The 14,584-nt window shown below is 50.7% G+C and overlaps 1 protein-coding gene across 2 annotated transcripts in view; it reads left to right on the forward strand.

The window, feature by feature from the left end:
- Ift43 (intraflagellar transport 43) overlaps positions 1–14,265 on the forward strand; it is a 49,575-nt gene extending 35,310 nt beyond the window's left edge. For both annotated transcript variants that reach the window (XM_032908189.1, XM_032908188.1), the window contains exons 4-7: positions 13,017–13,089; positions 13,312–13,387; positions 13,796–13,858; positions 13,984–14,265. In XM_032908189.1, the coding sequence (XP_032764080.1) occupies positions 13,017–13,089; positions 13,312–13,387; positions 13,796–13,858; positions 13,984–14,103 (332 nt within the window). In that variant the 3' untranslated portion in view covers positions 14,104–14,265. The remainder of the gene's footprint in view (positions 1–13,016; positions 13,090–13,311; positions 13,388–13,795; positions 13,859–13,983) is intronic.
- The last annotated feature ends 319 nt before the right edge of the window (positions 14,266–14,584 follow it).

The raw sequence follows: 14,584 nt of genomic DNA on the forward strand, positions 1-14,584 counted from the left end.
TGAGAGGTGATACAGGGATGGAGAAAAGAAATCGTTTAACTTCAGAAAAGAGTATTCAGGGACACTGGGGAGAAGCCTCAGTTGACAAAGGACTCTCGTGCAAACATGGACTCGGGCTTTCTCGGCACCCACATGAAAACTCTGGGTACAGCGGTGTGTGCCTACGACCCCAACACTGCGGAAGTAGAAACAGGAGGATCCCTGGGGTGCTCGACACCCAGCATAACCAAACTGGAATCTTTAGTTTCAGTGAGAGACCCTGCTTGAACAAACAAGGTGGTGAGCAACTGAAGAAGACACCCCGTGTCTCTAGCCTCGGCACGCAAGTCCACACGTGAAGGTGCATGTGCACATGCAAAGAATACTTACGCTCAAACTATCTGTGGATGAGCATCATGGACTCTGCTCTCAAGTCATTTCTGTCAAACCAAATGCAAGTTAGAAAACCATCTGGGAGCCTTTAAGAATGGGAAGTCCCTGAAAATGGGAGTTCAATAAAAGAAGCCACTGTGTTAGGACCTGCCTCCTGCAGGACCGTGTTTGGTGCTGTAACTCCCTCTCATGGCAGCCTCTGGCTGTGGGTGCACCTCAGCCCCGCTGGAGAGAGCTGTCTCTTTCACATCCTGAGGTCCAGTTTTGACAGAAGTGAAATGCCTTAAACCGAGGAATAATAAAATCCTTCTGGCCAACCAAAAAGTGTTTAATTCCTAAAGGACAAGCCGAGTCGAGCCACTTCTAGCCAGGGGCGACTGGGGACTTAATTCTTCAAGTGTAGCAATCTGGATGATCTGAGAGCTCTGAGTTTAAGGGTAATTGCTCAATTTTCTATCCATGTCAACAGGGAAAATAGGTAAAAGTGGCTGAACACAGCTACGCAGTGAGGCCGGAAGAGATGTGAGGTGAGGGCTGTCAGCGGAATTGGAAATGCGCTATCTCTGGAGGGCTGCCTCTGCGCCGACCCCTCACTCCTGCTCCCCAGTCATCTCTGGGCTTTTCCACCTCTCTTTTGGGTGCTGTCTCATCCCTGTTTAACCCTTCCACCACAGCCTGCATCCCTCCTGCAGACAGCAGAGGCGCTTTGAGTCTGAACAGCTTGAAGGAAGGAAAAGAAAGATCGGAAAGACTTCTCTAAGAACAGATAAGATGGAGTCCCGATGCCTCACCTCCTCCCATGCTTAGTGAGAACGGTTTTAACGAGTTCCTGCCTTCCTGAAGCTTCATGCAGCTTGTGGCGTTTCCTAGGTGCCTCCTAAGCCTGGCTGCTTTGTGTTCCTAAGTTTAGTTAAGCAGTAATAGTTACCACTGGTTAGCAGGACATTCTGTCACATTCGCCTTCCCTGCCTCAGCAGGTGACAGCAGGTAACCGCAGCCAGCGCCAGCGCTCAGAGGTTGTGGGCCAAGAACCAGGCTGCCCTCCCCTTGTCTGTGCCTTACTTTGTTTACAGGATATTGGGGTAAGAATTTTGAAGCAGAAACCAATCCTACAGGAAAGAGCGTTGATAATAAAGCTTGTGTCCACCATGGTGCTGACTGTGTGGAGCCGCCATGTGGGCTCACCAAGGTGAAATTCTCACGGAGGAGGAAATGAAAGCTTTGCAGTTTATAACTCACCCAGGTCACATGGCCAGTAAATAAGCGGCCACCAGCAAATTAGCAACCAGCTTCTCCAGAGGAAGGAACCCAGTGTGACACTCCTGCCAGAGCTGGGACAGTTGGGCACACCATCATAGCGTATTCTGTCCCACTGTGTAGGCGCAAGCTGTAATAATGGTGAAAGTGTGGCTAAAGCAGTCTGGAGGGAGTGCTGGGTCCTGAGTACTTGTTTCCAACGTTACTTATGGGGTGTATGACCTCATTGTTACTTAGGTTTGACAGCCTGATTTTAATCAGTGTAGTGGCGTGTGTGTGTGTGTGTGTGTGTGTGTGTGTGTGTGTGTGTGTGTGTGTGTGTGTGTGTGTTTTCTACTTGATCCAGAATCACCCTAGACACAAGTCTCAGCCGTGGCTGTGAGAGACTTTCTAGATTAGAGGAACAGAGCAGCATCCCTTTCTCTCTCGTGAGCAGCCACCTCGGGTTCCTGCTGCCTCAGCTTCCTTGCCACCATGGACTGGACCTGCGGATTGTGAGCCAAGATAAACCCCTTCCTGAGTTGTTTCTTATTGGGTATTTTGTCATAGCAACAAGGAACGTAGCTATAATGTCATCTTTCCCTTACTATAATGAAATACTTGAAATAATGAACTTAGAAAGAGATAAGGTGTGGGTTCATGGTTTTGAACATCCCAGTCTAAAATGAGCCCCATCGCTTTGGGCCCCTGGAGGGGGGTCTGCATAGCAATGGCAGGAAGCACACAGTAAACTCCTGTTGCTACAACTGACAAAGCTCAGACAGACAGACAGACAGACAGACACACACACACACACACACACACACAGAGAGAGAGAGAGAGAGAGAGAGAGAGAGAGAGAGAGAGAGAGAGAGAGAGAGAGAGAGGGTGGGGGGGTGGAGAGAGAGAGCTAGCTCTGTCTGAAATGTATCGTGAAGTTTCAGGTCACACCAGATGTATTCCTCACTTTTGAGTCACCGTGACCACAGTATAAGCCAGAATTTACTTTGCCTCACAGTTTTGGAGGGCTCAGTCCATCATGGAAGAGAGACATGATGGGGCAGTTAAGTATGTGCGGGTGTGGCAGTGGCTTTTTACATCATGGTGCACCAATGATGGTACAGCCTGTCACCAGTGATCTACTTCTTCCAGCTGGGCACTACCTCCTAAAGGTCTACAGAGTCGTCGTAACTGTCAGCTGGAGAATGGTATTCATAGCTGGGAACCTGTGGGGACACTTCCCATTCAAACCGTAACAGACTCACCAGAGTTGCAGTCATCACATCGTGGTCGGAACAAAGCAGTCAACAGCCACTTTTCTTGGGTTACAGTCTTCGTTCACATGAACAGGCTACTTGCTTGTCCCCATATGTTGGGGCAGAATGAGAGCAAAACTTTGTACCGTGTATGCATCGATGGTTTTGATGAAGCAGGCTATGTAACCTTGCTCCAGAAACATGGGGAAAGCACCATCAGCGTTGTGTCTCCCATGGACTAACTGAAAAATGTGATCATAGCAGATCACCCGACATTCAGCTGATGAATGTGGAAGAGAGTTAAGGCTTTCTGAAATCACGATAGAAAAGAGGGTATATGTTCTCAGCTCCTGGTTTCTCCCTCATGAGGACAGAAGGTAGACTCTAAGTAGGACGGAAATACTCCAGTTTAGTTCTCCGAGCCTGTCCAGATGTGGTAGTTCCGCTTTCAGAGCCAGATGCAGCCCTTCTCCCACACAGCTGTGAGCTGTGGGTGGCCACAGCACATGAGTAGGAGAGCCCCTGTGTGTGTCAGCTCCTCACGAGAAGAGCAGCCTCTGCACAGAGACCTGAGCTCCCTGGGTGTATATGACCAGGACAGGCTCACTGTCCTACGACCGTTTTCAAATGATGGGAATCGTATAAAGGAAAAGCTTAGTATCCTCTACAGTGAAGGGAAGCCTGGCTCCAGGCCTGCTGCTCCCATTGCCCAGCAGCCTATGGTCTTGGATGGCGGCGACTGCCCGTGCACTCCTCGTCAGATGGCTGATGGCTCATGTGGAAACCCAACTGCCTGGCATTGCCTAGGAGAAATGGAAAGGGTTAGGTGTGTTTATGTGTCTAAGGTTAGACATGGGACATCCTCTCGTCCTTGCTTGGACATTGTTTTTCCCTCTGACACAAATGGACATTTGTTTCTTTAAGTCCTGAGCCAGCCAAACCTCCAGGTGGCCAAAATCTGAGGAGGAAGTAAGAGGGGTTCCCCCCACAGCCCTTGCACAAGGTAAACTTAGCCAAGTGGTGGATCTCTCTTCCTAGCGTTAGGTTCCCCGCTTTCTGAAACTTCACTGCCTGTCACCGGCCATGGGGACATTACACACCCGCTAGAGGACAGTTTGATTCCTGAGTCCATAAGTGTGGTTGACGGACTAGGTTTACCTAAAAGACCCTTTAAGAGAGAGCTCTTGAAGGATGATTACAGATTTGAGACACCATCATTTAAAAGTGCCCGAGGCAAACTCTTTTGAAAATTGCAGCAGCTGAGGGACAGAGAAAGAACCACACAGCCCTTGATTGTTGCTCTGTTCCCTCAGGACCCGTCCTCCCCTCCCCCTCCGTTTCTCATCTGATAAGAGAGAGCAGCACTAAGACTCCTCATCAATCTTATGAAAATCCGATTCCGAGTGGCTGTGATCAAAACCAGCTGGCTGTCACCAGCGGTGGCCTCGCGTGGAGGGAGCCGCTCAGAGGCGTTCCGTATGTGGGGTGTCACGGGTGGCATCCATCAAAGGAGCATTTTTTTTTAATAAATATATATAAGGAAAAAACACAAAACCTAAGGATTTGGAATGAAAGCCATGTAGTTTGTCTTGTTTTTTCCCGGGAACATGAAGAGGATGAAATAGAATCCGATTTCTAACATACTTCTGCGATGGCGTTCTCACCACACTGAAGAGCCCCTCAGTCTCCCTTCCTTCGAGCCACACATTCTTTTATTATCTTTAAAGTTCTTTCGCCCTCCTTGTCCTCGACACAGGCCTGCAGATGAAGGCTGGAGAGAACCGCCAGGAAGCTCTGAGGAGCCTGCTCCTCAGTCCTTCAGCTGCCAGTCACTGGAGGGAGGCCGGTCCCAAGAGGCCACCCCAAAATGGAATACTTAGGTCTTTTCAGAATTGAGTCCCTTAAAGCCCTGGCTAAAAGAATCCTCTTGGGCTAACTTGTCTCTCGCGAGCGCTGCCCTGGAATCGATCCCAGAGCTCAGCCCTGCTTGCTGGTCCTCTCTGCCCATCACTGATTCCTCTAGAGCTTTGGGTAGGTTTGGGGGCATGGTTTGCAGGAGGGAGCGCTGATGGAGGAACTGTGTCTGTGGATAGAGGGGGATCAGGCTCCTTCCGTTTACCACACGGTGCCACAGCTCACGTGAAGGCTCTTACCAAACCCCTTCTCTGCTGCTGACCTACCAAGAGCTGTGGGGAGCCACAGCCCGTCTCGGGCCAGGCGCTTGCCAGAGTGTCTCTTTGACCCTCCTGCTCTCGAGGTCTGGTCTGGAGAGTTTCGGTGTAGCAGGAGCATGTGGCACTTCACTGTCGTCCCTTGCAGGCCTCTGTCTCCAGCCACCCTCTTGCCTGAGGTCAGCCCCGGTCCTGGGGTTTGTAGTGTGACTCTCTGGCCTCTGCCACCATTTCTGCATTCTTTGCTTCATCTGCCCCTGATGAGGACAGCCTAGACCCTGTGGTAAGGGATAGAAATCACAAGGGACAAGCCGTCAGACAGCAGGCCTGCTGGGGACCTGGAGACCTCATCCCCTGATACAGGCAGTACAGGGGAGCACTCAGGACCCCTCCGAGACCTCTCCCCCTTGTTCCTCCAGGTGTTTGAAGCCTGTTGCCTACTGCTCTCTCCCTTTCCTTTTCCCTTTTAAAAAAGTCTCCATTTTTTCACTTAGAAAAAAAATTATTTATACGATTGAGCTCCACTAATTAAAGCCATTTTCTGGTATTTGGTTACTGGAGCGTTTGATGTCTCTCTGACAAGACCATGAAATGCACGGGGTGTCCACAGGGACGGAATTTGCTGAACACGGCTCTTTGTAAATGAGGGGACACAGTGTCGCAGCGGCTCATGAATATGAAACGCCCACGATGCCACCTCAGTGGACTTGGGAACACAGATGAATCCTGTCATGTGCTAAATGAGACCAATTTCTTTCACTTAACTTCATCTTCAATCAGACCTTCTTCCGTTTGCCTGCTTAAAATTCCCCATACGTGGTGCAGAAGGTAACAGCATTCAGTAAAACAAAGTTTTCAGCTATGGAGAAAAGGTACAGCAATCCCTGTCCCCAGGTCACCGTGCACCGAGAACATGGCCACGAAAGCAGCCGTCCAGATCTCTTTTCTGTGGACTGGTTGTTGAACTTGTTGAACTATGAATGGCGGGCATGAGCCCTAACAGCCCAGGAAGTCCCTGCAGCGTCCAGGTCACAGAGTGGAAAAGAAGTTTGCCAAGAGGTGTGTGCTCCGCGCCGTTAGAGGAAGCGGTGGGGACAGAGGCCGTCATGAACACCCTAAGGGACCTGGGAAAGTGAGGATGTCAAGGCAAGAACGAGCTAAATCAGAGATGCTATGTCCTGTAGAAGCCTAACGAGGCATGTAGAAATCCCCAGCCAAGAAAACCAGCAGGGCCAGGATAAAACTCAGTGGTAGAACATTTGTCACGAGTGTTGTCCCCAGAACTGCTAACCGAAAAACCAGCTCAGTAAGAAGCAGAACCCAAGAGGATGTCGTCTCCTGACCAGAATCCAGAGACCACACACAGGGGCCCTGCTGCGCCTCCTGTCTGTGAAGCCTGTGAGGTATTCAGTCTGTACTCAGGGTAAGCGGAGTCCACCTTAAAATCTGCCTTCTGCTGGTGACGTGGCTGGGACCTGTGGTCCCAACACTGACAGCTGAAGCAGGAAGATTTCTGTGAATTTGAGGCCAGTTTGAGCTAGAGGGAGACTCTGTCTCAAAAGACCAAAGCTCGGGGTGGGTGAGCGTAGTCTGTCTTAGTGCAGACCGTGGGATGGGAGCGGAAGCTGCCGCCTGGGGTGTTGTAGACATTTGGAGTGGCCTCACCTGAGGCAGCAGTTGAGGTCTTCACTGTCAGGCCAAGGGAGTAGGACAGGCTGAAGTATTTGGGGGTGATGACGCTGTCCATGGTAAAACGTTCCAGGATAAAAGATAACTTCTACCCGGTGAAACCAGTTGTAATTGGTGTAGTTGTGGGGTGTACATTTATTAAATTTTATATTTTATAGGCACCATTTATCTATGTATGGTATGTATCTTCTATGGTTGGGCTTAGATCTAGGGCATGCTTGACAGAGACACTACCCACCAAGCTCTGTATCTGCAGCCCCACACTTAGTTTCAGTGACCTTAGCTGTGTGTGTGTGTGTGTGTGTGTGTGTGTGTGTGTGTGTGTGTGTGTGTGTGTGTGTGTGTGTGTGTGTGTGTGTGTGTGTGTGTGAGAGAGAGAGAGAGAGAGAGAGAGAGAGAGAGAGAGAGAGAGAATGATTATCTTCCTTTGTTAACCAGATTCTCGGAGCTCTGTTACACAAGCCTCTCAGGAGCTTCCAGAATGTGGAGATCAATGAAGAACCGTGTGACATAGCCTCAGGATGGGACCAGGCAGCCCTTAGTGGGTCTAGATGAACAACTCTACTTTTGCCCCTTTGTCCCCAATCATCCATTGTTTCCCAGCAGGCCTTGCAGATTACAAGCCAGCTAAAGCCTTTGCTATGATCATTTGATATCCAGGAAGTATCCGAGAGTCATTGTTTGTTGGCCTGAAGAACAACTCCTTCTGTGGCAGTGCAGGCCCCAGTGGCACCACATTGGACAGTAGCCGGAAGACCCTAAAGGAGTCCGGCTGGGCCCCTCCCTGTGCCCTGTGCATGACTTGGCATTTGAGGGGCATCTGTTGATTGGTTTCTTCTCAGCCCTTCTTTATTTTGCTGTTGTTTATTTGTGAACATTACCTTTGACCCCAGCTGGTTTACCATGCGGGTGGGAGGCACAGGTAAATTCCACTCACCTTGTCCTGCAGACCACTGTGAAGTCCATCCAAAGTCACAAATGAATTACGCAAGGCCCACGGGACTCAGTTGGTCACAAACCAAGGGCTATGTATCTCCCTCATCCTCCTGGTGTATATCCCTTGCTGTGCACAGAGCCCACTTTGGCAGTTCTGCCCGGCTTGTTCCATCATGGTTTCCATAACGTGTGCACAGCAAGCAGCCAACACCTGCTCTCTCACTGCCTCTGCATGTCCTTCCTCTCCTACATGCTCTCTCCTGCCGAGCCTGGCCAGTGTCTTCTGGGCCTCAGGCTCACGCCGCCCCAACCTACTTCAGGGTTGTAAGGTCTTTCCCCTCCCGAGTGACCTTCACAGTGTCCCTGCCAGCCTTTATCTTGCTTCTCTTCCAGTTCTCACTGCTCTGTCCCTAACTCCAGCGCCCCATACTCCAAACCAAACCCTCTCTGGACTGGGTCACATGCGTCCCAGGGCATTCACTTAGGGGAATACTAGACATCTGTTGGAAAGAGTGCTATACACCTGTACATACAGAAGAACATTACAGCAACTTTAAAAGGACAGATGTGTAGTTTGGTGAGATCGCTAAACATAGGCGGGGAGGGAATACACAAGGTGAGTGGGACACCTTAGGGCTCTGGCCTGGGGCTACGCAGCAGATCCCGAGGGGCAGGGAGACTCTACCTGTGCCCCAGTTCTAAGCAAGGAGATGAGAGATGAGTCCCAGAGAAGGGGAAGGAGAGGTGAACGCTTCTCTGGCTGAGGAGTTTGTGAGACATGATGGGGTGGTATCCCTGGGTTCTATGGTACGGGCATGCTTCTCCCATTTTGTGGACAGCGGCAAGCCGGTCACTCCAGTGGGGACTAAGTTTATTTAGATCTGGGAACCCAAGGAAAGCCACCCTACTGTTGGAAGTCTATTGGCCCTCCACTGGACGAGAGGTCTGTTTGGAGGTGAGAGGCCTTACCTTGGGGAAGAAAGAGGGCTTCCTGGTTTGCAAGAGCCTTGGAGGAGGTAGAGGCTGGCTGTATCGCTGGTTAAGGGCTCCATGTCACACAGTCTACTTAATTCTGCTTCACCTTCATGCTATCTTCTAAAAACCTTACCCTCGTTAGGCAGGATCGAGTGAGGAAACTAGCACAGGACCACAGCCTCTTGGTGCCATAACAGCTGCCAGTCCTTGGAGCTGCTGTCCGGAGCTGGTGCATGTGGAGGTCACGAATGGGTGTCAGTTTTTGTGACAGCACACACTGTCCTTTCTGTGTCTCACTGTGTCAAGCCTGTCGGTCCCACTCTCAGCTGCCCTCCTAGAAGCCATGCTCCCAGGGCTGAGTTTCTTCTCACATTTGTCCATGGAGATTCACCCAATAGCATTTTCCATTATTGCATTCGATATTCACAGTGGCCAAAGAGCCCGAAGTGGTCATGACCTTCATCTTATAGATGAAGAAACTGAGGCACAGAGGGCATAAGGTGCACAGTTAGTATAAGCGGTACCTGGATTCGGACTCCTGACTCCTGTGCTCTCCCCTAAGAGAGGACCTCACACCCGCCTCACCTGCCACTCCCTCACCACCACTGCTTTTCAAGAGGCATCGGAAGGGAAAGGGGGACAAGGTACATGGAGTTATTGGTTTTTAGAGACAGTGGCAGATAGCCGGGGATACAGTTCAGTGGGAGAGAACTAACCTGACACACAAAGAACCCTGGTCATGGCCTCAGTGCTGCAGAAAAGGACGAACTCCTCCCTCCCTCCAGTGCTGTTGACCTGTGTGTTCTGAAAGTGTCAAATTACAACCCGTGTGTGCTAGTCATGTGTGTGTGTGTGTGTGTGTGTGATGTATGTGTGTATGTGGTGTGTGTGTGTGTGATGTATGTGTGTGTGATGTATGTGTGTGTGTGATGTGTGTGTGTGTGATGTGTGTGTGTGTGTGTGTGTGTGTGATATGTGTGTGTGATGTGTGTGGTGTGTGTGGGTGGTGTGTGTGTGTGATGTGTGTGTGTGTATGTGTGTGTGTGTGTGGTGTATGTGTGATGTGTGTGTGTGATGTGTATGAGTGTGATGTGTATGTGTGTGATGTGTGATGGTGTGTGTGTGATGTGTGTGTGTGTGATGTATGTGTGTGTGTGATGTGTGTGTGTGTGAGATGTGTGTGTGTGTGATGTATGTGTGTGTATGTGTGTGTGTGTATGTGTGTGTATGATGTGTGTGTGTGTGATGTATGTGTGTGTGTATGATGTGTGTGTGTGTGTATGTGTGTGTGTGTGATGTATGTGTGCGTCATGTGTGTGTGTGATATGTATGTGTGTGTATGATGTGGGTGTGTATGATGTGTGTGTGTGATATGTATGTGTGTGTGTGTGTGTGTGTGTCTGTGTGTGTGTGCTGATCAGGTATGTGGCATGTATGTGTGCTGGTCATGTGTGTGGCATGTGTGTGTGCTGGTCATGTGTGTGGTGTGTGTACGTGTGCGTATGTGTGTGCGTGCATACCCAAACATGTGGAGGCTAGAGGTCACATGAGGTGTCTTCCTTTATCCATGTTTTCAAGACAGCGCTCTCATGGACCTGGGGCTCACTGATTGGCTAAGCTCCAAGGGTCTGCTGGTCTCCACCTCAGCACTTGGGTTACTGCTGGGGTGGACTCAGTTCCTCGTGTTTACACAGCAAGCACTTCATCCACTGAGCGTCTCTCAGCCCTGAAAATGCAGATTTCTGAGTCTATGTTCTCTCTCTCCCACTCTCTTTCTCTCCTCTCTCCCTCCCTTTCTCTCTTTCTCCCTTTCCCCTCTCCCTCTCTTCCCCTCTCTTTCTCTTTTGCTTTGTCCATGGTGTTTGTGACCAAGGGGTTGGGATGGGGAGGGGAAGGAGAGAAAATGCAAACGGATTTCCCAGAATGTCCTCTGAAAATATAAGCCGGCACTTGTCTATGGTTGTAAATCCAAACTCCTAAAATTTGAAGTTCTTTGAAGTTTGCCCAAAACCTGCTCCACGGCCACCTGTTCCACTGGGAGCCGGGCTTGGATAGCCTGCCTCTGCTGTGATAGCTCAAGCTGTCACTGTGCCGGAATGTTCCAGCTTGTCTTGGCCTGGCTGTCATCGCTGGCTCCGTCCCATTCAGGCGGTTCACCGGGTTCTACTGGGCACCAGGCTTCCAATTAGAGAGAAGCCCCACTGTGTGGCCAGCCCCACCAGTGCCACTCTGAGCGGCCTTTTGCCAAGGCCTGCGCTGACCTCTGATCTGTCGCAGATGGGCAGGCCCCACACTCCCTTGTGCGCATTTGGAGGAGGGGAGTGGGGCCCAACAGGAAGGCCCACAGGGAGTGACAGTGAACGCTGAGCAGAAGTGTAATTCCTCAGAGCTTGAAGAGGCCAGGCTGAGATGACAGGGTCCAAATGCTGGAGTTGTGGAGGGAAAGGGGACTTGGGGAAGACCCCATCCAGAGCCCCAACTCAGCGTGGGCCATTTCTCAGCAACTCCTGAATATTCATCTCAGGCTGGACTCCATAGCCAAGGAGAGCCAACAGTGAGCTGCTGACTGGCTCCCTCTAAAACTGTCACTCTGCGGATAGCACAGAGCACAGCCAGCTTCCCTGTCCCTCTGCCGGACAGACAGTGCAGAGTTAGCCAGGGAGCCCCACCACTATGATGTATCGATTGTGGGAGAATGAAAAAAGAAATCTAAATTTCTGTTAGTTTTAGAAATGGAATCTGGGGGAATACCATGACTTGTGTTTTTGACAGGACAGAGAGATAGAATCCAAGATTGGATGTGCCCCCTTTTAGATACCAGACTTCCTGAATGTGGCTCAGTGTTTGGGGGCTGGGGTACGTGTCTCTTGTTTATTTCTTATTGGCAATTTCTCTATAGTTTTAGCCCTCTTCACAGAGGGACCCCTTCTCTGTCCTTTTCTCTCTATTTTATTTTCTGTGTCTCCACTCCCCTTCCTGGGTACAGTGAGTGTGAAGTCTGCTGTTGGAAGTAGTAATAAAGACATTTATGTGCTCTTGGCTTGGCTTGACTAGAACAGTCACAACATCTAAGTAATGACTAGGCCAGAAGTGGCCGGGACCTTCCCAGCCGTTCTTGGGATGCCCTGTGCCTCTCTTAGAACTAAAATTGCATGTAGCCCAGGGCCTTCCTTCTGAGATGGTTTCTTGGCTGTATATCTGCAGTTGGTTTAGGGTCCCAGACTGCCTCACCCTGTGTGGCCTTTCTTCTTGCCCCACCTCTTTTTTCTTTGCTCTGATCAATTAAAACAAAACCCCTAAATCGGCCGGTGATAGATAGTCATTTGGAGGAAATGTGTCTTCATCTCTGTGGACACGCTTTGGCAACATAAGCATGTTGCCCTAATGAAGTGACAGGCCTGGCTCTCTCTTCTTTCCTGTTTGGGTGACATTGTTAGACTGGTGGGAGGAGCAGTCTCATATCTCTGCACATGTCTGATGTGTCTGGAGAGCTCCAAGAAGGAAAACCTCCTGGAGAGAGTGTGGACCACTAAACCAGTGTCACAGTAGGCCTGGCCAATGGCAGGCCTGATTTCTGAGAGTCGGGAGTGGGTTCTCTGACTGAAGTGTCCCCCAGAGGTAACCGTGCAGCTGGGATCTGGACTGGGATAACTGCTCTCTGGAGCTAGTGCATGTGTAGATCTACATCACGAATGGGTGTCACTTCTGCTTGTGACACCACACATTGTCCTTTCTGGGTCTCACTGTGCCAAGCCCACTGGTTCCACTATCATCTGCCCTCCTCGAAGCTATGTTCCAAAGACTGAAAGTTTTTACATTTCTCCATGGAGAGTCACTCCAGGCCCCTTCCCTGATGTCTTAGTTAGGGCTTCCATTGCTATGAACAGACACCATGACCAAGGCAACTCTTATAAAGGCAGACATTTAACTGGGGCTGGCTCACAGGTTCAGAGGTTCAGTCCATTATCATCATGGCAGGAAGCATGGCAGTGTGCAGGCAGACACGGGCTGGAGAAGCCAAGAGTTCTACATCTTCATCCAAAGGAAGCCAGGAGCAGACCGTCTTCCAGACAGCTAGGCGGAGGGTCTCCAAGCTCACCCCCACAATGGCACACTTCCTCCAACAAGGCCTCCTGGAGTGGCCTCTTCAAACCACCACATGTGGGGACTACATCAGGGTTACTAAGGAAAATTCCAGGGGAGACACGAGTACCAGAGCCATCAGCAAGTGCTGCTCCAACATACTCTCAGGATGGCTCCTGGCTCAGAAGTGGCTCCATGTTTGGCTGTGTGGGAGTGTCTGGCATGTGGGAGCTGACTGACTACACAAGCAGGAGTCCTGGTCAGGCCATGCACTGTGCCACTCCATCTCTCCTTGCAGATATCCCTGTGATCCCAGATCTGGAAGATGTGCAGGAGGAAGACTTTGTGCTGCAGGTGGCGTCCCCGCCCAGGTAGGTAAAGCTAGGTGTGGAGTTGGTGAGGAAGCGCAGCACATACACATGGGCATGCTGTCGGCAGCAGGCATTGCTGGTCTTTCTGACAAGCAGCTCCATTCTGTTCTTCACACTCTCCTGGGACATTTTGTCTGTACACAAGGTTCTAGACGTAGTCATGGGTCAAGCACTCTCCAGGAACCAATGCTGCCTGTGGTTCTTTCACTCCCTTTCCTTCAGCATCCAGGTAAACCGAGTGATGACCTACCGTGACCTGGACAATGATCTTATGAAATACTCAGCCTTTCAGACTTTGGTGAGTGGACCCACCTCTGCCCAGCTCCCAGGATCTCCATGGGAAAAGTTCTCAGTTCCTCCAGAGCTGTATACACGCCTCCACATCCCCGAGGCTGCCGAGAAATGCTGGCAGTGACATCCCATAGGCTCCTGTTCCAGGTTCCCAGCCACTCTGGTCACCCTCACGGCACAAGATGGCCGCCCTGTTGCCGTCTGCCCACGTGTGGTGCATTCTGCCCTCCTGTTGTTTTCCTCAGTGAGCCCCATGCTGAGGATCCAGAGCCTCCCTCCTCCCCAGTGGCCATGCCTTTCATGGGGTTTGTTCTTTGATCAAGACTTTCTGGGGTATTGGTTTGGGGAGTTCCTTACTGTGTAAAAACAATGCTGAAGCCCCCAAGGGCCCAGCCTGGCTTTTTGTGCATTGCAGGATGGGGAGATTGACCTGAAGCTCCTCACCAAAGTGCTGGCCCCAGAGCATGAAGTGCGAGAGGTAAGGTTCTCTTCCCTGCCCTGCACCTGGATGCTCCGGCTTGGCAGCCACTTCCTGGGTCGGGTGGGAAGGCGGCTGGAGGGAAGGCTTGTCTTGGTCTTACCCAGTAATCTTCATCTTGGCAGGATGATGTGGGCTGGGACTGGGACCATCTATACACTGAGGTGTCCTCAGAGCTCCTCACAGAGTGGGACCTGCTGCGGGCAGAGAAGGAGGACCCCGTGGGACCATCGAGGCACATCTGACCCAGGAACGCCACTGTGCATTTGAACAAATGCACGAAGTCTAAAACCGTGGGAGCTTGCGAGCAGCTTACAATTTTTATACAGAATATTTTGTAATAGAATATTTATTTTCAGTAGGACACATTGGAGCATTCCAATTCAATAAATGACTTTATTCTGTGAGCGTTTCTTCCATTCTGCCCAGCGCCACCTTAGACACGTGAGTGATGGATGGCAAGCAACCCTTTTCTCTCTTCTGTTTGTTTTGTGGTGCTGCAGTTTGAGCTCGGGTCTTATTACACAGGCCGGATTCCCCTTGAACTTAAGGTTCTCCTACCTCAGTCTCCCAAGTGCTGGAACTGCAGGCACGACACCATGTGTAGCAGGAAGGTGACTTTTTTAAGCAATCAGAGAAGGACTCCAGACTCTACATAGTTGAAGAACGTGAGGGAAAGTTGTGTGCAGTGCGGTGGGGTGGGGGTGGGGAAGATGGCTGCTCCCA

The sequence above is a fragment of the Rattus rattus genome, chromosome 7 (genome assembly GCF_011064425.1).
Source record: "Rattus rattus isolate New Zealand chromosome 7, Rrattus_CSIRO_v1, whole genome shotgun sequence".
Lineage (NCBI taxonomy): Eukaryota > Metazoa > Chordata > Mammalia > Rodentia > Muridae > Rattus > Rattus rattus.